Below are 24,392 nucleotides of genomic sequence, written 5' to 3' on the forward strand. Positions count from 1 at the left end.
GAGGCTTATATCTCAGCAACCGCTGGACCGATGGCCTGCGGTCTTTTTTGCTGGGTAGCCCCATCCCTTCTACCCCGTAATGACTACTTTTGATACATCTCAGTGCCCGTCGTGGCACGTGCCACGTGAAAAGTCAAGGGTGTTCAAGCTGTTTTGCCAAAAGTAGTGATTTTGAGAGGCCCATATCTCAGCAGCCGCTTGGGCAATTGTCTTGCGGTAATTTTGTAGGGTACTGCTGCATCCCTTCTACCAAAGGTCGGATATTCTTGATCTATGTGAGGGACCCCCAGTGCACGTGCAAAATGCAAAAAGAAGAGGTGCCAAATTTGTTCCCATTTCAATAACTCGGTAATTACTGGGGCGATTTCGCTAAAACTTGGCATATAGGTAGGCATCCACAGGCAATGCATTCCATGTGTTGCGGTTAGGGTGCTACTGCACGTGCGCACGTGCAGGGGGCGTTTCCAGATCTCGAGAATGGCTGGGCGGATTGCGCTCAAATTTGGTACACGATTGGGGACCGGTTAGTAGGGTGCCGTGCAAAAGTCAGTTTGTTGGACCCCGTTTGCACGTGCGCACGTGCAGAATGCCGCTTCCCGATCTCAGAAACGGCTGGGCCGATTGCGTTCAAATTTGGCACACCGCTAGCGATCGATTAGAAGGGTGCTTTGCACAAGCCCGTTGGAAGTACCCTCTCGCCCTTGCGCACGTGCAGGGCTCGCTATCTCGCTCGCTCGTTCTTCGCCCAAAAGGCGTTTTACTGGTATTTGTATTCATCTATCTATAAAACAGATTTATATTAGCTAGTTTCTTTAAGTTTCATACACAAAGAACCACTAAAAATGGTTCGGTTATCGACCCATCATCATAATTTCCGAGATCTTAGGGGGGGGGGGCGAAACGCCCCCCCCCCTCCCTTCGGGTGGTAGGGTCCGCCGATAGCCCTACGGGGCGCGGGTTAAAGACGGTGTTAAGCTAACATCGTAACATGTTGAAAGAAAGATAGTATGTCATATAAAATACACAGACAACTCAGAAGAACACTCGAAAAAAAGGTTTTTGGTGCTCAGCCAGCACAGCCCAACCGACGGCCACAAAAGGGGTGGTGAGGCTTCCCATCGTTGCAGGACACATACCTATGAATCAAAAGGTAAAGGCAAAAATCGTGCAAGGATGTTGTCCATTTTTAGATATTGGCGTGCCCCTATTCTCCTGCGTCTCAATTCTCCCGTCTCTCCCCTATATGTGCTTACATATGTGCCTAGCTTTCTATGGGTGTCCAGAAAAAAAGATACTACGGAAATTAAGTCTCATTCATTATCGCACGTGCCGATTTTGTTCCAACTTCATGTGCTTATAGTGCAAGATTTGGCAAAACTCATGAGCACTGTAATGCGTCGTTGGGAAGTTGTCTGTCTGCCCTCCGAGATGGTCAACATGACCATCAGTCACCTGCAGACCGTGCTAGTGCTGGAGCTGATCCGCCGGAAGGCCGCTCACATTGAGTATCTACTTTGAGGAGCTGCCACGACTAACCAAAGGGTTTATATGCCATGTGGCACCTGCTGCCTGTTTTGCCATATTTTTACGAATACAAGCATGTGCCATTTTAAAATGTGCGGTGTTTATTTTCGGAATTACAGCAAATAATAATAGTATCCGTTTTTTCTGGACACCCTGTACTTTTCATTGGTTTAAAAGCAATATAATTTACCAGTATAGCGCCTTTTGGGGCGACTAACGGAGCGAGCGAGAGGGTGAGCCTTGCACGTGCGAAATTTCGAGGGGGTACCTCCAACTGACTTGTGCACGGCACCCTACTAACCGGTCTCTAGCGATGTGCCAAATTTGAGCACAATCGGCCCAGCCGTTCTCGAGATCTGGAAGCGGCACCCTGCACGTGCGCACGTGCAGAATGGGTCCCAACTGACTTGTGCACGGCACCCTACTAACTGGTCCCTAACCGTGTACCAAATTTGAGCGCCATCGGTCCAGCCGTTCTCGAGATCTGGAAACGACCCCTGCACGTGCGCACGTGCAGCGGCACCCCAACTCTGGCACATGGATATGCAGTGCCTAGTGGGTGCCTACCTACATGCCAACTTTCAGCGCAATCGGCCAAGTAGTTACCGAGATATTGCAACAATTACAAAACTGACACCTCTTCGTTTTGCGCGTGGCACGTGCATAAGGGGTCACCCACATGCATCGGGAATAGTCCAATACTTGGTAGAAGGAATGAAGCTACCCTACAAAAATTACCCCGTGTAAATCGGTCAAGTGGTTGCTGAGATATAAGCCTCGCAAAAGCGTCCGCACGGCCGGCCGGCCGGCCGGCCGGCCGCTCATACTCAGAAATTTCCGTTAATCTAAGGAAAGACTACGCTCGCTTCGCTCGCACCGTAATAAGAAAATCATGCAAAGGTTTGCATTCCATTGTGTTACTGGTGAAGGTCTGGGCCGATACATTTTAAATCAATATCCAAAGTGATAATATTTTGACATACCCACCTAACAAGTAGCATAGGAATTCTTAAAATGAGGGAAGTTCAGGACGATATCATGAATAGGTAATCTATTTACTTACTACATCCAAATCAATCATTCAAATGTCGCGCGCACTTATAGAAGTCTGTCTGACTGGGCAGACGAGTCTGTCGGCTCCACTGTAACCGGAAATGACTCAGCCCGTACCAGGCAGGGGTCTCTGGGAGCGTCCATCTGTTTCTGTTTCTATTGCAGCTATAACGCGGTCTATGGTTTCGTGCCTGCCGCGCGCCCCAAACGAGGCTCCAGAAAGGTCTTGTCAATGTCATTTAGCGCGGTGCACCGTCGGCGTACCCTTTGCGTGTCGCCATGACGCAGGCGACAATGAATATCTCAGAATTTAGTGTGGGCTGTTACATAATGGTTCCAATGGCATTGTAAAGTAAGCAGTTATGCCAGCATCTATTCCTTGACCGTGCGGAAAACCTAGCCAGTTTTTGGAGACTTGAATAACATTTAGGTAGGTACCAATAAACGATGGTTGAGACTTGAGGATGGCTTTTGACCGAAAGAGATGCAAATTCATTTCGTCATCTCTTTGCCATTTTATTAACTTGTATCTAATAGTGGTCGCGAAATTGGCCTTACCTTACCTTAAAACTATCAAAAATTCAAGCTATTCGTTTGGTAAACTATTTTTACCCTTGGCCTTATCGACTCAAGACTGTTTCCAAACAACCAGTAGGTATCGCGGAAGGTAAGCTTAGCAAGGGTGTTGCTAGGGTAAACAATTATTTACCTAATGTTGATAGGATAAGCCACTTGATGTGACCCAAAGACCTGATGACTCGGAGACACGCCGCTGTTTTACAAGCGAATGAAAAGAAAACATGGATGTACAGTGTCAGGTCAAACTATCTTAACCCGGCAGGCGGTGGGCCTCCAGGCCATGCCTTCTGCGCGGTGGGGAACCACTTTTTTGTCCCCTTTAAGTTTTGCCAAATATCTATAAAATGCCTAGGTGTATCGAAACAAAATTTAACACCAGTAGCGGCGGAACACCTTCAATTAAAGGGGGACAGCCGACTTTTGGTTCTATTCTTTCCATGCAACGCCCAATGCCCATAGGGCTAATGTTAAAATGCCAGAATCAAGGGGGGGGCATGGTACCCCGGTGCCCTCCCCGTTCCGCCGCCTATGTTTAACACACATCAAGATGAATACCTAGGGCATGATCGGATTTGCCGAATCAGTGTAATGGGTTGCCAGAAATCGTTTAGATGTACCTACTTTGGCATAATAATGCAGACAGTAGCTATTTTATGATTTAGTTAAGCTAAAATACGCCAAAAACCAAACCCGTACCTTGGGCCACTTGACCTGACCTCAGAGGTCACCGGTTGATCTGAGACCTTAAAATCGGGTACCGATCGCTGCGTCTCATATCGTTTATTTTTTTTTTATTTGACCAAAAAACAACCACAGACCGAGGCCCAGTTACGACTGCAGTTACAACACACACAAACATCGACAAGCATACAAACACGCACACACAAAAACATTCATGCCTAAACGGCAAGCGCTGATGCATAAATGAATAAAATGTGTAAATATATGCATAATGTATAAAGGTAAAAGCGCAAAAACACAAAAACATGAACCACATAAAAGGATGAATGGAAGCTTCGTAACGGTGCACGCGCTCGTTATTTCCGCGCCGCTCTAGCTCCACAGGGGCGAAAAGGCGAGGGGGCCGTACCTGCCCTCCCCCTCGGCCTTGTTGGAGGGGGTATATAGAAAACCAATAGTTAGGTCCGGCGAGGGCTAATTACGACTGCACATACCTCACATTACTTCGGCGGTGGCCTGTACTTGAGCTTTTTGAGGGTCGAGCCTGTCGACCTCTCGGTCTTTCACCTCTTGAACCACTTCGGGGTAGAGCTAAAAGACCGCCAAGATAGGCTGACAGAGGAGCGGTAGAACGCCCCAGCTGCCGTGCCGTCTCGCGGGCTATTCCGTCCCGAGGGCTGGTCGCCGAGCCACGCTAACCACCGCCCGGGGTCAGATGGGGGAATTGATTCCTCTGTCAGAAGGCCAAATATACAATCCCAGAGAGCAAGGATCTCAAAGCCCAGAACGAAACGAGGAATGAGCGAAATACATACTACGGAAGAATGTTTACAATATATGTAATTGATTTGTTTATCTATCATTGATATCCGCCATCCAGTATTCAAAGTTTGACCGATACATGGAATAGATGAATGTTCTCTGTGTCAGATATTTGCAATTTTCAAACATCTTCCTCTGCAGTCGAGATAAACCTTCACTCGACGAAAAAAAAAACATATGCATTCACAAGTGGCATGGCAACAGACACCTGTAGCAAGTTATTACCCAAATAATTATAGATATCGAAAGGAATCGGGCGAGGTCATGCTTCCCGCCCAACTCCCACCAATATTCAGGCCTCAATGACCCCCTTCCGCTAAGGTCAGGTACCGAGAATTCCCTGTTCTGGACTCCCCCCCCCCCCATCAGATGAGGGCGGGAGGCGGCACGTGCGGAGAAGGGCTCGGAAATCCCCGGCGGTTCTCGGACCCGGCTGACACCTGTGCGCAGCGCCGCTGTGTCAGCCGAGTCCGAGACGCAGCGCGGAGACTCCCAGAGGACGGCTATAAGAACGGCGGCGGGCGGCGGGCGATCAGAGGCCACCCGACCGCGGGCACACGGTCACACGTGGGAAGGACAGGAAACCGCGGCTCAGGAGGTAAACATGAAGGTAAGCACACCAACCTTGTTTGCATTGTCTATTCAGCTGGCACGACACCAAAGTCTGAGAAAGAGCACGCGACGTAAAAGAGTTTACAAATCGTAGTGTTCCTCTGACTCATTATGATCGTACAGTCCAGTGGGGACAATAAGATCTGCCTATTTTTCTTAATGAACTGTGCAAGCTCAAAGACATTTCGGACCTTCTTATCTTCACCAATCTCTACCTCGAAAACTTGAACTGTTTCACAAAGTATCGCAGAAGGCAGACCGGCCTTGTCTGCTAATTAAAATATAAATTGAATGGTTTTATGGGTAAGCTTCGAAAGCTTTTTGGTTTATAATGCCACCCGTTAACCAGCAACCGGTAATTTTCAGGCGATATTTGGAGTGTTGTGTGTGGCGACGGCAGGACTGGCCGCCACACTTCCCAGCTCCTACGCTCCGCCTGCGACTCAGCCTGTGGCCAGCGCGGCGCCCGCCAGGGCACAGGAGAGCTACGTGCCGCCTGCAACTCAGCCTGCGACGGTGCAGGAGAGCTACGTCCCGCCTGCAACTGAGCCTGCAGCTCAGTCCGTAGCTCAGCCTGCAGCTAACGCTCCTGTCAGGGCACAGGAGAGCTACGTGCCGCCTGCGGCTCAGCCTGTGTCTCAGCCTGCGGCTAACGCTCCTGTGAGGGCACAGGAGAGCTACGTGCCGCCGCAGCCGGCGTCTCCTGAGGTGGTGTTCCCTCCGGACGGCGAGAGGGCGCCGTGGCACCCCGACCCGCGCCAGAAGCCCTCTCAGCCGCTGGTGGTGAGCGGCAGCGCCCCTCAGCCCGGCGCCGGGTACGTGCCCCCGGCCCCGGCGGCTCCCTCAGCCCCCCTGGAGACCTATGTGCCCCCGACGGTGCCCACACAGCCGCCCCAGCAGTCCTACGTGCCGCCCGCCTACTAAGCAGGGCCAGTTTGAAAAGAGGGAGGACGCGGAGACGATCAGTGTCTGAGGAGGTAACAGCGTGACGTCACATCAGAAATGACGTCACAATGGCCGGCAGCGGGACCTCGGGAAGGGCGACGACCCTGAACTGCGCGCCCGGTCTGCTACCAACCGACCGACCGACCGAGGCGCTGCGAGCGGCCGATGTTGTGATATAAGAACGATCCCTGCGGTGCGTGAGTAATGTGAATATAGTGCAACTTGTGTCCGACAATAATTGTTATCCACTGTGAATGCAGACACGTTTGGATACGGAGAACCAGAGCAGTGCACGAAACATGTTTTTTTTTGTCGTGAAAACCGAGTTAAACAGTTAAGCGACAAATTGGGTGATGGATATACGTGTAACCGTACCTATAAATCAAAAGATAAGCTCTAACCAGACTCATCCATCAACATAAGAGGGACTAGAGGCTAGAGCACACCCATGCCCTTAACCCTCGCCCGCACATGGGGGGGGGGGTGGTTGCCACCCCCCCCCCAGGCAGTCTTTCTGCTCTGCACTCAACATTTTTATAGCTAGAAGGCTGATTTTTCGTATAGCTGCTCGTCTATCCTTTCTTGATGTCCACTGAAAATTTCAAGTTTCTGTGATTTTTGGTTTCGGAGATATGACCTTGTTTTTCAGGTCATGTCATGACCCAAATGGCCAATTCTCAACATCTTGCGTTTGCCATGGGCCTTGTGAGCTTTTGACACCCTGATTTCGGCCTTTTTTGCCAGTCTTACCTCCCACCTATCATGGGACATGTTGTTCGACGATGTACAGGGGTCAAGGTCAGGGTCAAGGTCAACCTAGGTCATCTAAGATAATTGCGTTTTAGGCAAGCTGAATTTACTTTTTGTGAAGTTTTTTGACTGCATTTTTGGTAAAAGCTTCTCAGATCATGATTTCATGTGATATGGACCCAAAAACAATCGGTGCACACATCAGTATACACACAGACACACACAGACATACAAACACATATAATTGACCTTGGCCTAACTTGACCTGAAATGACCTCAGCAGCAAAATTCTGGTCGGATAGTGTGACAAAGAGGTTCTAGCTGGCTTGGCACCAGAAAACAGCATCGTCATCGGTATTTGATAAGCAGCGCACTTGATATCCAACGGTGACCCAAAACAGCAACATTTTTTAGTTTGACCTGACCTGGAAGGTCAATGACTGACCTGAGAAGGTAAAACTGGGTATCATTGGATTCGTCTCTTCCCAAAGAATCTTTTTGGTCTTTACTGCTAAGCTCTATCTCCAACAGGAACGAAATGGCGCGGGGGGGGGGGTGGCAACCCCCCCCCCCCATGTGCGTTCTAGGATGGGAAAATGGCATGTGCGGGCGAGGGTTAACCCGCGCCCCACTGGGGGGGCTATTTATAGCCCCCCCTCCCGTTTTTCTGCAATAACTTCCAAACCGCTTGACGGATCAACGCCAAACTTACAGTACCTTTGGCTGCATCAATTTGACACCTTGTGTCAAAATTTGAACTTCGTAGCTACCATAGGTCGGCCGGAAATGACGTCAGAGTGACGTCATGTTCGGCCGATTTCGACGCAAAACATTGAACCACGGCAATCGCTCCCAAGAGCTCAGTTTTTAAGCTAGATCCAATTTCTTTGCATGAAAGGACTCAGAATTGACCGTGCTATCAAACTGCTATCTCGAATTTTCAAAATTTTGAAAATTTCGAAAATTTGATATAATAATATTCAAAATATGTATTTTTATATTTTTTTCAAAAAGTTTTTGACTTTTCGAAAAAAGCGGAATATATGTGACAGAACGCTTGATTATGACTAACTCTAGCAAGTTTTAGCTAAATATCTTCAAAAATGGCCAAGTTATACGCATTATTGCAAAAAATTCACAATTATTAATTTTTCAAATCAATTTTTCAGTACGTATTTGACATCGTACACCAATATAAATGGCACCATCGTGTTCCTGAGCTCAAACTGCATCCAATAGACACCTTTTTTGTTGAAAAATTTTAACTTCAAAATTTGACCTTTTTTGACCTGAAAGTGACCTGACCTAAGCTAAATTCGACTCAAAATGATCTCGAATGACACAGACGACATCAAATTCGAAATCTATGGCCTAAATGGACCATAAAACATGTGTCACGTGACCGACGCATGATAAAATATTTTCGTGACCTGTGATGACCTGACCTTGACCTGAAAATCAAAGTAAAAGCTTGGTACCCTCAGGGTATCTAGAGCATCTGTTTAAGAGTGTGTGTACCAAAAATGAGCCTGATCTGACTTGTAAGACGGCGGCCAGAGCCCAAAATGTGAACAAGCCAAAATGCTAATAATTTTTACTTTGACCTGACCTGTGACGTCATCGGTGACCTCGAGGTCAATGAAATTAGGTTTCGCTCGACAGTTTTTCCGGGGCTATCAGACACCGTTTGAATTTTGACGATCGGCCCAGTAGTTTCGGAGTTAGGAGGGGGGCTATGAATAGCCCCCCCCCCCAGTAGGGCGTGTTATACACAGACCCCAGTGGGGCGCGGGTTAAGATCATCCTTGCTTTCCGTCCTCAGGGTGAGTCCATCCACATCTCCCTCGTCTTCCCTCTCCGGGCAGGCGATCACCCCACCCCTACCAGACAGCCGGGGGATGAGGGCAAAGACTACATCATCTCCGGGGATAACGGGATCCGGCGTTTGAGCACAGCGACTGTCCTATCGGGACATAAGCATTCCCGTCCCCCGGAACGGTATCTACTGTCTGCCGCTGCGGCGCTCCGTCAGCGGTCCACACAGCCCAAAGTCTATAGGCCTTCTACAATCTACAATCTAGGTACATCCCATCTGCAATCTACATTCTACAATCTACAATCTACTCTACAAATCAAATATTCTACAAATCTAGCCTACAATCTACAATCTACAATATACAATATACAATCTACATCCCAACCTATCATCGCATAGCTTCACAATGACCTTTTCAGGCCGAAAGACTAAACAGCTTCCTCCCAACAAAAAAGGCCTTTATGTCACTATGAACTAAATCAAAACCAATGAACTGATAATATCGGTTCAATGGCATACAGTCTTAGCTAAGGCGTTTTGACAGCTATGAGCTAGGGCCCTGTGAATGTTCAGTGACGAGCCCCTAGAACTATTATAGATGCAGCTTTTTAAGTCCCCGTCTTTTTGCCGCTCAATGCATGGCTTCCTTATTTCGCACAGTACAACTATAACATAACAGTTTACATTATAACAGTTTTATTATTTTACGGCTTTATAGTTATGTAACAAATATCATGTTTATGATACAAAACGCTGGTAAAATGCCTCAAAGCGGTGTAGGTAACTTGATCATATTTAGGTTCGCATAACATATTATATAAGTGAACCGGCCCATTCCTCCCTGGCGCCTCGTGTTTCTTTCTGATGTAATTTCCCGTTTGATTCTACGACCTGATAACGCCTTAGCATTAGATAGGTAAAAGCGAGTTTTTTCACAAAATCATTTTGCAAAAATTTTGCTTGATAGCAGCCTTGGAGTTTCCATCAATCAGTTTTCTACCACTGCTTTCGTAGTATGGAAGTTCCCGCAATCGTATCGAACTATAGTTAGGTAGGTATCTTACCTATGGTTTGATACGATGCTCAGGCACTAGTTATAGGACGATGCCGAGGCATTAGACAGTAGACACTGCAAGTAATGGTGGCGCTTATAATGTTCAGTGTCCTCAAGTTTAGGAATCTGAGGTAAACATCAAACAACGTGTCACTAAAGCACCAGCTATGTAGCTTTGTATCCTAGGTTAATAGTAGCCGGCGAGAGACCGTGCATCGCAGGGAGACCACAACGCAGCAGTGGAAACTATCGGCCACGTCGGAACTATAGAACGCTGCCCCAAAGCATGCAGTCTTTGGGCCAAGTATCAGACGTGCTTGATCAAATCTTGTTGAATTTCACAAAACATTTGTTAGTTTGCTGTGCAGGATAGCATTTCGAAATTCGACCAACCTTAGCCCCAGGATAAAGTCGTATGTGTGTGTGCCAGTTTTGAATCGACATCTCTGTGCCGAAACTCAGCGCTAAGAGCGTAACGTTTAGGTGTAGGTAGGTATTTATTTACAAAGCGCGCCTCACATAACAAAGCGAATATATCTATCAATATCACTGTAACTACCTATATAAGCACAAAAAGAGAATTCGTCGGTCAATGCGTACAAGTCCGCTACTAATAACGCACCGAAATTATCGCACCGACATTCTTATTTCTTAGCGATCTCTCATGTAACAAGAAAAATCAGCACCAAAAGAAAAGAAAGCACAACTACAACGCGCACACCATGCACACAGCCTTGTGCTGGCATACAAGCTCACTAACCACTAACAGCAGTTGATGAATTATGGGTGTGACGATGCAAGGACAACATGTGATGAATAATTCGCGACACCTAGATACATCACAATGCCTCGTGAGCATTTCCAGCCAAACTGCTTTCACTCTCCATAGGAATGTGAATGGTTTTCATGGATTAGAAGTTCCATGGTAGAGTGAAGGAAGGCTTTCTTGCCTTTGGCAGGCCCTTGAGCACCTTTTCAGAAGATGGTTCGGCTGAGGTGGGCGTCGGACTGCCAGTGGTCGGGGTTTGAACACTCGGCTCTGACTCTGGTACGGCGGTTGATCCGTAGATCGGCTCCTCTTCAGTGGTGAATGCCGGGACAACCGTAGTAGATTCCTGGCCTGCCGTAGTAGACTCTCCGCCAACCGTAGTGGATTCCTGGCCTGCCGTAGTGGTTATATCGTAGTCCGATACCGGGAGAGTGGATGCTGTATCAGTAAAAATGGGCTGAGGTTCAGTTGAAGAGAGCTCTGTTTGAACTGTGGTGGAGGGTTCGTAGCTGGGCTCAGCTTCGGTAGATGTTTGAAAAGTGTTCAAATATCCGTCAGTGGATGGCCCGTTGGTGGGCAAAGATTCAGTTGACACTTCATAGACGGGTCCCACTTCTGTAGACGTCGCCGGGATTTTCTGCGCGTATATAATTTCAGGATCAGGATTGGGGAGATTCGGTTTAGCGTTAACGAATTGCGACGCAGCGGTGTCAAGCTCTGGATCAGCAACAATGTCCTGCTGATAGTTTGGCTCGGTTGTGACTGTCCGTTCAAAGCTTGGTTCGGTGGTAATGGTCGGTTCATAGCTTGGTTCAGCTGCAGCGGGTGCCCCATTGTTGGTCTGAGTAGGAGTGGGTACCAGTCCATCTGTTGAGGGCGCCCGTTCACCTGTAGCCGTTTCGGGTTCACCTGGTGCGGGCGCTCCACTGCCGGCTCCGCCCGCGATGGGCTCCGGCTCACCTATGGAAGGCTGTAGCACAGCTGGGGTCGGCAGTTCAGCGCTCTGTCCTGGAGTCGGCGATCCAGCCGTGTCGTACCCACTGAGAGCCGGCACGGTGTCGACCTGACCCGGCCCCGTGGGCACCTCCGGCTCCGGCCCCCGCTCCGGGATCAGGGGTGCCGCCTGGTCCGGAACTGACCCAGAGTCCGGGACCGCAGGCTGGGCCGGGACTGAACCGAAGTCCAGAATCACCGGCTGGTCCGGAACTGGCCCAGAGTCCAGGGCCGCAGGCTGGTCCGGACTTGACCCGGAGTCCGGGGCCGACGACTGGTCCAGGACTGGCCCGGAGTCCGGGGCCGACGGCTGGTCCCGAATCGATCCAAGGTCTGGGGCCGCAGGCTGGACCGGAACTGACCCGAAGTCCAGAATCACCGGCTGGTCCGGAATTGACTCGGATTCCAAAGGAGCCGGTTGCTGCGGGACTGACCCAGAGTCCGGGGCCGCAGGCTGGTCCGGGAATGGCCCGGAGTCCGGGGCCGCAGGCTGGTCCGGAATTGACCCGGAGTTCAGAGGAGCCGGCTGCTCCGGGATTGACCCAGAGTCTGGGGCCGCAGGCTGCTCCGGGATTGACCCAGAGTCTGGGGCCGCAGGCTGCTCCGGGATTGACCCAGAGTCTGGGGCCGCAGGCTGGTCCGAGACTGACCCGGAGTACGGGGCCGCCGTGGTGACGGTGGTCCCCTGCCGACGCGCCTTCTCAGCCTCCCGCTCCTCGGCCGTGAACGCCGTGCTGGTAAACCCGGTGGGGTTGCCGAACGGTTTTATGTGCGGCGGCGGCAGCGGCAGCGCCGGGTCCACCGGCGGCTCCGTGGTAAACAGCAGGGAAAGGCTTCCCGACGCAGGACCGAACCCCTGGGTCTGCGGCTGCGGGTACGCCGCGGCGCAGGCCACCAAACCCACCAGACCCCACAGCACCTGAAACAAAATCGCCGCCGATTAAACCAACACATATGTCACGCCAACAGGATCGAAAACAAGTTTACAATAGACACTTTGATCAGTTAGGTATGCTTCACCAAATTGTGACGGTAATCATAGGTATTGAAGATTTATATTCATGTTGTGTAACTGTCTCCCTTAACAAACAATTAAGTCTTGGCTCTAACGCATCAACTGCCTTCGTCACCTACCTTCATATCAGCGCGCTCGTCCAAGGATGCAGTCGCTGCACTGGCTGGCTGTTGCTCGTCCACAGGACGTCTGCCGGCACGCCAATGTCGCGTGTCTCTTATAGGCGCCCGGAGCAGACGGAAAACTGGCGCGCTCGCGAGCGTATCGTCGCCATATCGTCCACGACGCGCCGGTTCGTACCGGGAACTCGACGACGACGCCGACCGGCGCGCCAGCGCCATTCCCGCGCGCAAAAATCGCCCGCCCAGCAAAAATGGCGGCCTGCTGACGTGCAGAGGCCCCCGATCTAATGGTCCATTGGTTGATGTCCTGTTGTAGCTGCGGTATACGCTAGTATATGTACCTAAGTAGGGGAGAGTGGGGTAATTTGGCCGCTTTTTTTAGAAAACGATGTAACTAAAAAATGACAACACATTTCTGCATTTTCTCAACGCTGACAGGTGTGGCATACATTTTACTTTACTGGACAGTAAACTTGAAATGATAGAGTAACTACTTATATTGAAATTGTGACGCATTACAAAGGTCTGCAAAGCGGCCAAATTGCCCCACTAGCAGGGTTATTTGGCCGGGGGTGTGGGGCAATTTGGCCGGTGTTAGTTTGAGGCCATGATTTTTGTTATAGGCGAGTCAGCTTCACATTCAGCAATGACGCTTGTCCTACGACGCATTTGAAGCATTTTGGAGGTTGACTCAGCCGTCACAGGGGTCGAAAATAGTCAAAATAGCGGCTCTAGATGCGATGACAGTTTTTTACGAATAACTTTTGATGTAAACAAGCTAGGCCAAAACTAAAAGCACCATCGTAATTCTCTCGTCATTCCGCATCGAAACATGTATGTATTTACCTCGAGAGGTTAAGGTCAAAGGTTGGCTTCAGGTCACGTTACCTCAGGTCGCTTGACCTCAAGGTTACGTGAGTCATCATGTCATCATGTATATCATGCATATCATTCGATGCGCCTTGACGAGCTGAACACAATGAGACCATTTGCGCGGCTGTATCTTTTTTCTGTAAGTATTTATTAGCAAAAAAGCGTTAGATAACCTTTGATGACGTCACATGCCCTTACAGCTGTCCAATAGGAAATATGGCATCAAGGTAGTCAAAGTTGGTCATGAATCATGTCCTTTATGGTATAATTGACCATGACAGCACGGCCGTCCCAGCATAGTGACTCTGAGCGCACCGGCCAAGTTGCCCCGCTAGACCCGGCCAAATAACCCCACATTGCCATTCTGAAAATTTTTGTCTATAAAGTTATCATGGCTGTACAGAACTACATGAAATTGTTCGTGGAACCTCTGAACACCCTCAAGAATGGCGCTATAATGTTGGAATTCGTTTACAGCCCAAATACTACATGTTATACAAATTTTTAAACGGAAGTAAAAGTTACCATTTTCTAACGAAATTCACGTTTTATTAATTTTGAATAAAACTAAGAGGGGGTAAGTTTTGACATTTGTCCTCGAGTTAGTTCTGCCGATGACAAATGAATAGAGACCAAAGATATTTCATTCACTTTTATCAGCTTTCGTACAGGTGGGGGCGGCCAATTTACACCACCGGCCAAATTACCCCACTCTCCCCTACATACGTATATTTGCAGATCGGAGGAAAATATACAGCCTTATATGTAGAAACGTAATGCAGTTTATAGCATTACCAGATCTCATTGATCAACTGAAGCGGGAAGCCTCTGACACTTTGGAAACACAGAGGTGAAAGTGATAGGTTCTGACATTCCTTTCACTCTCATTCAGGCTAGACATATTCTTGCGAAGCAGTTCACATGTCAACGCGGGTTCATGTGTACATATTACAAGGGATTATAAGGATGGCCAATGGTCATACTTGGTCATAGGTAAGTCGTAAGCCGTAAATACACCAAGCGCATCGCATTTCCGTCAAAATACCGCATTCGACGGTATTTTGGTATAGGTATATAGGGGAAAGTGGGGTAAAACGGTCAGGGTAGGTAAGACCGGTAAGACGGGCACCCCCTCTGCAGACCAAACCAATAGCGCTCTGCGCTACGAGCGAGAAAAATTAGGACCAGAATCGCCTTTCCCACCACACACTACCATCGAAGCCTGGTGACTTGTGTTCCGTCAATTATCTTTTATTTCGATTTCTTTAAAAACACTAATTTCATTGAAAGCACCCATAGTTTATTGTGCAAGCTTTTGTGTGCAGCACAGTAGAGTTAAAAAATCGCAATCACTTGTGGTACACTCATATGCCACCGGTGTTCATTTATCGTGGATCTAGAAAAATCGTGCTGAACTTCTGAAATTGAGTTTGGCGTAAGACGGGGCAAGTACCTATGTATCCATGAATGGGTCTCCAAATGGTGAAAATATTTCTGTTACTGTAGGAAAAAAGAAGCATTTCTGGTGAAAATATGTTCGATTTCGATACTCTATAGATGTATCAGCAATATTCTTTCGGTACAATTTATCCTCTTACAATGAAAATGAAAGACGGCTTTACAAGGCTTCTGAACTATAGGGCCTATATACCAGTATAACGCCTTTTGGGGCGACTAACGAAGCGAGCGAGAGGGTGGGCCTTGCACGTGCGAAATTGCGAGGGGGTACCTCCAACTGACTTGTGCATGGCACCCTACTAACCCGTCTCTAGCGATGTGCCAAATTTGGGCACAATCGGCCCAGCCGTTCTCGAGATCTGGAAGCGGCACCCTGCACGTGCGCACGTGCAAAATGGGTCCCAACTGACTTGTGCACGGCACCCTTCTAACCGGTCCCTAACTGTGTACCAAATTTGAGGGTAATTGGTCGAGGCGTTCTCGAGATCTGGAAACGACCCCTGCACGTGCGCACGTGCTGCAGCGCCCCAACTCTGGCACATGGATATGCAGTGCCTAGTGGGTGCCTACCTACATGCCAACTTTCAGTGCAATCGGTCAAGTAGTTACCGAGATATTGCAACAATTACAAAACGGACACCTCTTCGTTTTGCACGTGGCACGTGCATAAGGGGTCACCCACATGCATCAGGAATAGTCCAATACTTGGTAGAAGGAATGAAGCTACCCTACAAAAATTAACGCGTGTAAATCGGTCAAGTGGTTGCTGAGATATAGGCCTCGCAAAAGCGTGACCACGGCCGGCAGGCCGGCCGGCCGCTCATACTCAGAAATTTCCGTTAATCTAAGGAAAGACTACGCTCGCTTCGCTCGCTCCGTAACAAGCATACGCATTCTGCACCAATCTCGTACACTACCTTTTCCGAAGCTGACTTGAAACCAACGTATCAATACGGTTAATCTCGAGTATTTATTACCATCTGTGCTGGTCGGTGAAGGTGCCTGGCCGTCTTACCCTACCCATGTCATGTGGCCGTTTTACCCCATGAGGTGGGGCAAGACGGTTTTTTTTGCAAGGTTTTGCAAAAATAGCTACAGTTTATTTGTTGCATCAGCTTTAAGTTTCTTCAGCTTTATCTTTCATCAGTTTTCATCAGTTAAGTTTCATCATTTTTGATTTTGTATTATGGGAAACTAGCACTGACGAAGATACGTGCACTCCAGAAGTTTTGAGACTTTTTCAGTAGAGACAGTTAGTTGTTTCAGAAAAGCATGAAACTCCAGTGACTATCGAAATGAGACCTCCCGAGTTCAATGCACTTGTTGTAGCGCCCCAGTCACATCCTGAAGGCCCGCTGCTAGTCCTTCAAAGTGAAGGTGCCCAGAGCCTCTGTCACAGCCTCATTCATCTCCTCAACATCCTCCAACCGGCGTCCCCTGAGCTTCTCGCTCAGTCTGGGGAAAATCCAGAAGCCACAGATGGCCAGATCTGGACTGTGGGGAGGATGAGGAACAGTTTTGATGCCCATCTGTGTTAGTTAGCTCGTCACCATGATGGGCTTGTGGGTGGGTGCGTTGTCCTGGTGCAGGTGCCTCTGGCCAAATTTGAAGAGATCCGGCCTCTTGCGACGAATTGTCGACTTTCTCAACTCCCTCAGAACTTTCAGGAATCATTCCTTGTGCCGTGCACGGGACCCAGCTAATGAATATAATGCCTTTTGTCAAAGTATGGGATTATTACGGAGCGAGCGAAGCGAGCGGAGTCTTACGTAGAATAACGGAAATTTCTGAGTATGAGCGGCCGGCCGGCCGGCCGGCCGGCCGGCCGTGGTCACGCTTTTGCGAGGCTTATATCTCAGCAACCACTTGACCGATTTACATGCGGTAATTTTTGTGGGGTAGCTTCATTCCTTCTACCAAGTATTGGACTATTCCCGATGCATGTGGGTGACCCCTTATGCACGTGCCACGTGCAAAACGAAGAGGTGTCACTTTTGTAATTGTTGCAATATCTCGGTAACTACTTGGCCGATTGCGCTGAAAGTTGGCATGTAGGTAGGCACCCACTAGGCACTGCATATCCATGTGCCAGAGTTGGGGTGCTGCTGCACGTGCGCACGTGCAGGGGTCGTTTCCAGATCTCGAGAACGGCTGGACCGATGGCGCTCAAATTTGGTACATGGTTAGGGACCGGTTAGTAGGGTGCCGTGCAAAAGTCAGTTGGGACCCATTTTGCACGTGCGCACGTGCAGGGTGCCGCTTCCAGATCTCGAGAACGGCTGGGCCGATTGTGCTCAAATTTGGCACATCGCTAGAGACCGGTTAGTAGGGTGCCGTGCACAAGTCAGCTGGAGGTACCCCCTCGAAATTTCGCACGTGCAAGGCTCACCCTCTCGCTCGCTCCGTTAGTCGCCCCAAAAGGCGCTATACTGGTTATGAGCTTCCCAGTGGACTGCTCTGTCTGGTTTTCTTGGGTCTGGGGGAGTCAGTGTGCTTTCATTGAACACTTTGTCTCTTGATGTCTGGATCGTTAAAAATACATCCAGCTTTCGTCTCAAAACACTGAAGAGTCAATTTTCAATGTTTCTGGGAGTATTTTCATCAGGCTAATCACAAAACTTTATTGCCTAGCGACCCTCAAAGTTGTCCTCACATTAACAGCCTGACCATGCTGTATACTGGCCGCTGTGACAAGACACGTGCGACTTGCCGTGTTCAAGGTGATACCCTAGCCGTCTCTTGCAACGTAGAAAAACAAAATTACGCAAGTACGCTTATGACAACTGTGGTAAGGACACATGAAAACGACAAGAATCTAGCACTGATAATAGGGCTTTTACGAGGACAGTCTCAAAACTTCTGGAGTGGACGACGTATGTTCGAAACGCGTTTGGGAAGGCTTTCTATAATACAGTACCTTTATATTTAAAAAAGTTTCACTTATCTAATCAAGTTTCATCTTCTGGCAAATGGAATAAAAAGGGTTTAAAAAAGGGTTTCACTCAGTTTCGCGTCTCTATGTTGTTTCTAACTGGCCGAAAAATGGCTCCATAGTTAGGGTGCCCGTCTTACCCCACCCTCCCCTAGCTATAAAGCCTATAAAGGTAGGGATAAATACACACTGGTATTCCACATAGTGCCACAGTGTATGTCTAGAAATGTCTAGTAGGTATACGGCGCTGGTCAATGGCCATACCGACCAGATGATAACCGGCAATCGTAGGTATAGAAATTCTTCAACCAGCATACTTGATAACGAGGCTACGTTTTAAGCACGTTTAATTTCCATAAGTGAATTGCCGTTTGAAGGTGCCGTTTAAAATGGCAGTTTGACCGTCACCCGGCACATCCGCCGGTCGGTCGGTACTCGGTCTCCCCACAACTGAGGCCTCGCGAGGACCAGGTGTTGTCCAGTCGGACCCTCCCCCTCACCACCCACCCCAGCACATTCGTCACAACAATGCTGCTTGTGTTTTCCGCCGGCCCTGGTCAGGATGTCACCACCAGTTACGCTACGGGCGCCCACGCGGAAAACAACTGACACGGACCATAATAGGCAACGTGAGCTCGAGTCGTGGCACGCAGTCGGAAATTAGCCACCGTCGCGTGCCAGCCTTCAAAGCGTTAAGAAAATGCCAACCGTGATGAAAAACTGTTTTTTTTTAGTTTAAGACATGGAATCAAGTAATTAGCAGGCAAACAGTTACTCGTACTACAGTTACTGTACGACTGTCGTGGGATTGAAATAAACGTGGCTTCTAATTTTCATGTTTTACCATAAACCATCATATAGCCAATCATCATATTTTGGAATCGTAGTGTAAAATTCATACGATGCATTTACGTCTCTACTATTATGCTGTGAGCAGTTTGTCAGTGTCACCTGGATCAGCCAAAACAGAGTCTCACCGAGCAATTTGTATTGAAATCAACAAACCCACTGCTGATGACTGTACCTGAGATCGCATAAAACATATCACGCAGCCCCCACCTAATGCACACGACTATTGGCATAGGTTACTAGGAATCAACAGCAATCCTCCGACGCAATCCAAAGCGCTAACTGACGACCGAAAATTCACTTTATCGCCTTTAAACATCATGAACATGCAGAAACAATGATGGTAAGTCTATATGGGTTTTTCTCGCGTCATGCATGCCAGTTGGCAGTTTGTTTGATTGAGGCACAACTTCGTATATCACCCGTGGCGGAGACATATGTTCACGTTAAAGAAGCCCGACCAAGACTCTCGCTCAATGACCAACGCACTGTTCCCGGACCCACGAAACTTTGGTGCTATTATACACCTACGAACGTTTGAGTCGAACTGGGGCTGGCGCAAAGCAACCGAAATTACTAAGCTGAAACTAAAGTTAAGTTGAAAATAACATACATGGCCATTCAAATAACAATTTTTTTCTGGCAAATATTATTTTGCGAATCAGCAATCCGCTAACCCAATTCTTGACGAAATACGTGCATTTTCACATCTGAATGACGTGAAACAGTAACGCCATTAGATAACCACATCAAAAGGTTCCAGACTGGCGCATACAAAGGCGCGATCCAGCACCCTCCTCACTCCAGCATTATCTCTCTCTGATGTCACCGTCCGCACACTCCGCCCATCGAATCCACTCCGGTGGGACGGTAACACGTCTGGTCAATCACGTGACTTGTCGGCAGGTGGGGTCTACCAATCAGGAAGCAGCAGCCCGCCTGTGAGCAGGGCGAAGCTCGTGCATAGCGAGGCTCTGAGAGCCTCGGCATGTTTGTGTGCTTCCACTGCTGCTCCATCTCTGCAGCTAATGTTATTCCGCAGCGCTGACCCAACACATGCACCCCTATCACAGTGCTGTGAGCGACCGCTATCCACTACCGGTACCACCCCGCGGGGGCATGGGGTTCCCAGCGGGCCCGGGGACCGGCTCTGAGGAGAGGGAGGACCTTCAGTGGCGCCCCATGCTATAACGCTTCGTCACATTTTGTCAGGTGGATTACTGAAGCTAATACCTATAACGTACAAACTACAGCCTCCCAGAGGTGACCACTCGCGACAAGGCGGCGCCCAGGCACTGCTGAGGTAGGCGAGCCGCGGCCCGCCTATGCCCTCTACTGGCTGACTTCAGGCTAACTCAGTATCCCAGACCCCCAGCACAGCAGACCACTCTGACCTGGCTAACTAATGACCCCAGCGAACGACTGGAAATGACAAATCCCTCACTGTAGCGAGCTACAAAAAACAGCACCCTTTGACCCCAACAAACACACGAAAACCAAAACACATCGCCTTGCCGAATACTACAAACGATGAGCAATAAATACGCGTCCCGGCTCATTCAGCCGAGGCCAAGTCCTTATGTAAGCGCAAAAACCCTCAGATTTGACCCTCACATTTGACTTGGTCGTTGATTAGGCCCTGATGCGACAGCGAAGGTCCCTCGGGGTGTTTTGCCAAGGGCACACCCACGGGCAGCGGGGCTGTCCTGAGCTGACCTGTGTAATGTCACCAGAGCACCCAGGGTGGCTGCTTGCGCTCGTGAATGTGGTACATGCTGGCGTTGATGGGGATGTTGATGACGGCATGGCTCAGCCGCAGTCGCTGCAACGTCTCCATAATTACGTACCTGAGGATCGAGAGAGAAATAGGGGTGAGGTTGGTATGCTCAGACTATCATTTGGAGTCAGATATAGCCACAGCCCACAACTGTGCAGCAATTCAGGAATAACCTGTGTAGCTCATTTGAAATAAATGTAAAATTTTACTTTCATATAATGCATAAATTAACCCGCGCCCGGCTGGGGGTCCTGGATTTCCACGCCCTGCTGGGGGGGGGGGGGGTGTTTGAACACCCCCCCCCCCTTGTAACTCGGCTCCTGGGCCACGTAGCGATACGCGGAAGGCGGCGTTCGAAAGAACGTCAAAAATAATGACGAAATCACTTCGGTCAATTTTTTGGTCAGGTCAAAGGTCAGGTCACCAGAGGTCATTGAAGGCAAAATTTCGCCGATTTCCAGGTCGAATGTCGAAAATTTCCAAGAAGCCAACGCATAACTCGGGAACCAATAGAGCTACAGCGCCGCGGAAAAGTGCATTCGATAGCCCTATTAACGCCCTTTCTGAGTAATTCTCTCAGATTTGACCTAACGTCAACGGTTTTGCCTGCAGGGGGCAAAAACTGCAAAAATAGCCGATTTTTTCGGAAACAGTTTTTCTGCAATAACTTTTGACCCAAGCCTTGTACGAGCTTACTTTCACCGGCATCGTGTTCCTCTCGTCAAGACGCATCGAATGAACTATAACTTGACCTTGAAAGGTCAACTCGAAAATTTGACCTCAGGTCAAGGTCATGACCTGACCGGAAAGGGTCATGTTGCATATCAGTCGATCCGTATCGTCTAGCTGAACACATCTAAGGCGTTTTCATCGCTCTAGCATTCCTCTATCAAAAGTTATTTGCGAAAAACTGTTAGATACCATTCGTGACCTAAGATAACCTCAGGGCTAAAACAAGGGTCACGGACACCATTTTCATGTTCAGTGTGTCTAAACCACTTGTAATTCGGTGTTTGGGAGTGTTTATAATGTCTTTCATCCAAAAGAGGCGTATTTCAATTTTCTCCCATTGACTTATAATGGGGAGATCGCAAAATTGACCTGACCTTAGGTCATCGATATCAAAATTCTGAGATATACATTTTGTACATGCTATTGCTCTTAGCAATCGCTGAAAGTTTCAAAGCAATCGGTCACTCGGTGTAGCTATGACAGACATTGAAACTCTTTATGAGGTGAGGTCACTTCAAGTGACCTGGTGACCTGACCTTGAATGACCTTGGTCTGAAATTTTCACAACATGTGTAGAATTGATGTATGATAGGGTGTACCAAAAACGGCGGCGCTCCGCGCCGCCGTTTTTGAGATATTCGCAAAAAACCACAAGGGGTTCAAACACCCCCCCCCAGCAGGGCGCGGGTTAAATGATCACTGAAGCCACGAAAATGAATGAAAACTCCAACACAAACGGAATATGTGTCGAAACATCCTAGACGTGCGATTTAAAAAACAACATCCACACGTGATCGGCATTTTCACCACTCACCCGTTCTTTCCGAGCAGGAACGCCGCGGGTATGGTGGGGTGCATTGTTTTGCTCTCCGACGTCATCTCTATGAAGTGTTCGACATTCTCCGGGTCGTCGTCGAACACGAGCACGGCGCGCGCCCCGCAGAGCTGGGCGTTCATCGCCTTCTCGACGAACGGACAATCCCTGCGGCACAATAAACGTACTTAAACGATATTGTGAACAATGAGCACGAGCATCGCATTAGTGTGTCAATGACGCATGGCTACTCAATTCTCAAGAAGTGTTTACACACTGAAATTATAAATGTATAACTACCTCATAACTGACGTGGGCACCGAGTAGACAGCAGCCAATCCGATTAAACCTCATCCTAAACCTAGTTGGAAACGTCAGCATGTGAAGAATGGCACATTATGCATCCTCTGTGTGCATCCTATGTGTGGCTTATCCTACCAAATCCTTCTCCAAAACCCAGCACTCACCCCCTCTGAACGAAGGCGACGCCTCCCTCGATGTCGTCACAGTTGGCGAGCGGTCCGCAGGCGAACGACGGGTCGGCGGGCACGAGGCGCGCGCCCCGCAGCGTAAAGTTGAAAGGGGTGCCGAAATCACGAGTCACCTGGATCAGGTAGGTGTACTGCAGCACTTCCGGCGACACGATCTCGAAAAAGACGTCTTCGAGCGCAAACATGGCACTGTAGTGGTGGAACGTCATCACCCGGTCCAGCTGTCCTGTGGGCAGACAGGGGAGCAGGGGTGACGTCAGCCAGACAAGGCAAATGTATATTCAAGCATACACAGGACTAAAGTGGGAATTATTTGATGAATGACCAAATTTTCATATGGTAACTTTCCTCTGACTAAACAAATATTTTCAGGTATAAATGTTTGTGGGGAGTTCTTTGACCTTGCAAGTTTTTATTTATGTTTTGCATATTGCAGTGCTTCTGATTATAACAAGTCTTCTTTGGAGTCTGTGCGTGGCAATTTGGGGAACCTCAGTTTGAGATCCTATCACCCTCAGTCTCTATTCCTATGAAACAAATGATCCTTGTTCACAAACTGCTTATGACCAAATAAACAAACACCATACCCTTATGCTGAGTTTGGTGTTTACCCTAATACTAATGAATTACCAGGTAACAGGAAATTACAGGAATGGTGTTCAAACCCCTACTCTAATAAAGCACCAGTCCGAAAATCATATAAGACTGTTACAAAATTCAGCATTGTTGCTTTTTCAGTAACTTACCTGAATCCTTACTGCATGAAGCCATACAGTCAAATAACAGAATGTATATCTGGCAAACGAAAAGGAACATTAGCATAAATCTCGTTAATTTGTATGAGCTTTCCTGCAATCGAGCTTGAACATGTGATGAGTTTGATGGGCATCCTATGGCGAGGCATTTAGCCATTTTCAAAAGGATGGTTTAAATCGTAATCCAGTTGAAGAAAAAAAGATTCACACGGCCGTCGTATAACTCTCGAAGCACTCCGACGACGACTGACCAAATGCTGACGTTCTATTTGCTGCTGATCAAAAAGAAAAGATGGCAGCTTGCGAAAGTGACTTTCGACTTGTATCGTACTGTAATTAGTCAATATTGCGCACTACCCTCAAGAAGTCATGTCTTGAACAAATTTTGAACATAATATAATTGTCTCAGCTGCGTTCGTAATGAACCTGTACAATTCTTAAAGGGACCCTCCCACCTTCAAAAAAGTTAATGAATTGGCATGAAAGTGATGTCGCTCGGTTCAGAAAGAGCGAAAACGAATATCTACCAAATTTCACCGAAAAATATTCACCGGTTTTCAAGATATTAGACTTTTACTTTTGTTTACTTTTTGGGATCTCCGCTGTTCCTAGCGACTTTATTTGAAAGTGCGGCATTTGTTGCGCGCAAAGCGCGTATTTACAAATTGCAACCGAGCTCCGCCGTGGGGTAAGGTGGGCAGGGGTTTTCGCACTACGGCTGCGGTTGAACTACCGTCTGTGGTAGAAACTTCAGGACGATGGCGCGTTTCATACGAAATCTGGCGCAATGTTTGTTTGCTTCTGAACTTGTACTGTTTCTGTGAGTTCTTGAAGTGGGAGTGTTTCGATAACAATTTGTGGATTATTTGAGTTTCTTTATATAAACATAGAATAATATTATGAAACATTGTGTGGAAACTGCAAATACTGATATGATCAATTACTTAGTTTGGGAATTGATACACTAGACATTTTG

At 48.3% G+C, this 24,392-nt stretch overlaps 3 protein-coding genes across 5 annotated transcripts; 1 reads left to right on the plus strand and 2 right to left on the minus strand.

Moving 5' to 3' along the window:
- The first annotated feature begins 5,148 nt into the window (after positions 1–5,148).
- LOC122374223 (vegetative cell wall protein gp1-like) lies at positions 5,149–6,616 on the plus strand. Its single transcript, XM_043352836.1, has 2 exons — positions 5,149–5,269; positions 5,638–6,616. Exons 1-2 carry the CDS (start codon positions 5,264–5,266, stop codon positions 6,193–6,195), a joined length of 564 nt encoding a protein of 187 aa, XP_043208771.1. The 5' UTR covers positions 5,149–5,263; the 3' UTR covers positions 6,196–6,616.
- Positions 6,617–10,328: 3,712 nt separating this feature from the next.
- LOC122374222 (cell surface glycoprotein 1-like) lies at positions 10,329–12,895 on the minus strand. Its single transcript, XM_043352835.1, has 2 exons — positions 12,733–12,895; positions 10,329–12,517 (listed from the first exon to the last, which is right to left on the minus strand). The coding sequence occupies exons 1-2, from the start codon at positions 12,736–12,738 to the stop codon at positions 10,748–10,750; spliced, it is 1,776 nt and encodes a 591-aa protein (XP_043208770.1). The 5' UTR covers positions 12,739–12,895; the 3' UTR covers positions 10,329–10,747.
- Positions 12,896–18,971: 6,076 nt separating this feature from the next.
- LOC122374224 (PRADC1-like protein) lies at positions 18,972–24,021 on the minus strand. Of its 3 annotated transcripts, none has more exons than XM_043352838.1 (5): positions 24,004–24,021; positions 23,408–23,456; positions 22,638–22,887; positions 22,171–22,338; positions 18,972–20,694 (listed from the first exon to the last, which is right to left on the minus strand). In XM_043352838.1, the coding sequence occupies exons 2-5, from the start codon at positions 23,430–23,432 to the stop codon at positions 20,574–20,576; spliced, it is 564 nt and encodes a 187-aa protein (XP_043208773.1). In that variant the 5' UTR covers positions 23,433–23,456; positions 24,004–24,021; the 3' UTR covers positions 18,972–20,573. The 3 variants fall into 3 exon arrangements, with proteins under 3 accessions (XP_043208773.1, XP_043208774.1, XP_043208772.1); XM_043352839.1 differs by lacking the exon at positions 24,004–24,021 and adding an exon at positions 23,730–23,744; XM_043352837.1 differs by having other exon boundaries at positions 23,408–24,007.
- Positions 24,022–24,392: the final 371 nt, after the last annotated feature.

The sequence above is a fragment of the Amphibalanus amphitrite genome, unplaced genomic scaffold (genome assembly GCF_019059575.1).
Source record: "Amphibalanus amphitrite isolate SeventyFive unplaced genomic scaffold, NRLGWU_Aamphi_draft 001622F_arrow, whole genome shotgun sequence".
NCBI lineage: Eukaryota > Metazoa > Arthropoda > Thecostraca > Balanomorpha > Balanidae > Amphibalanus > Amphibalanus amphitrite.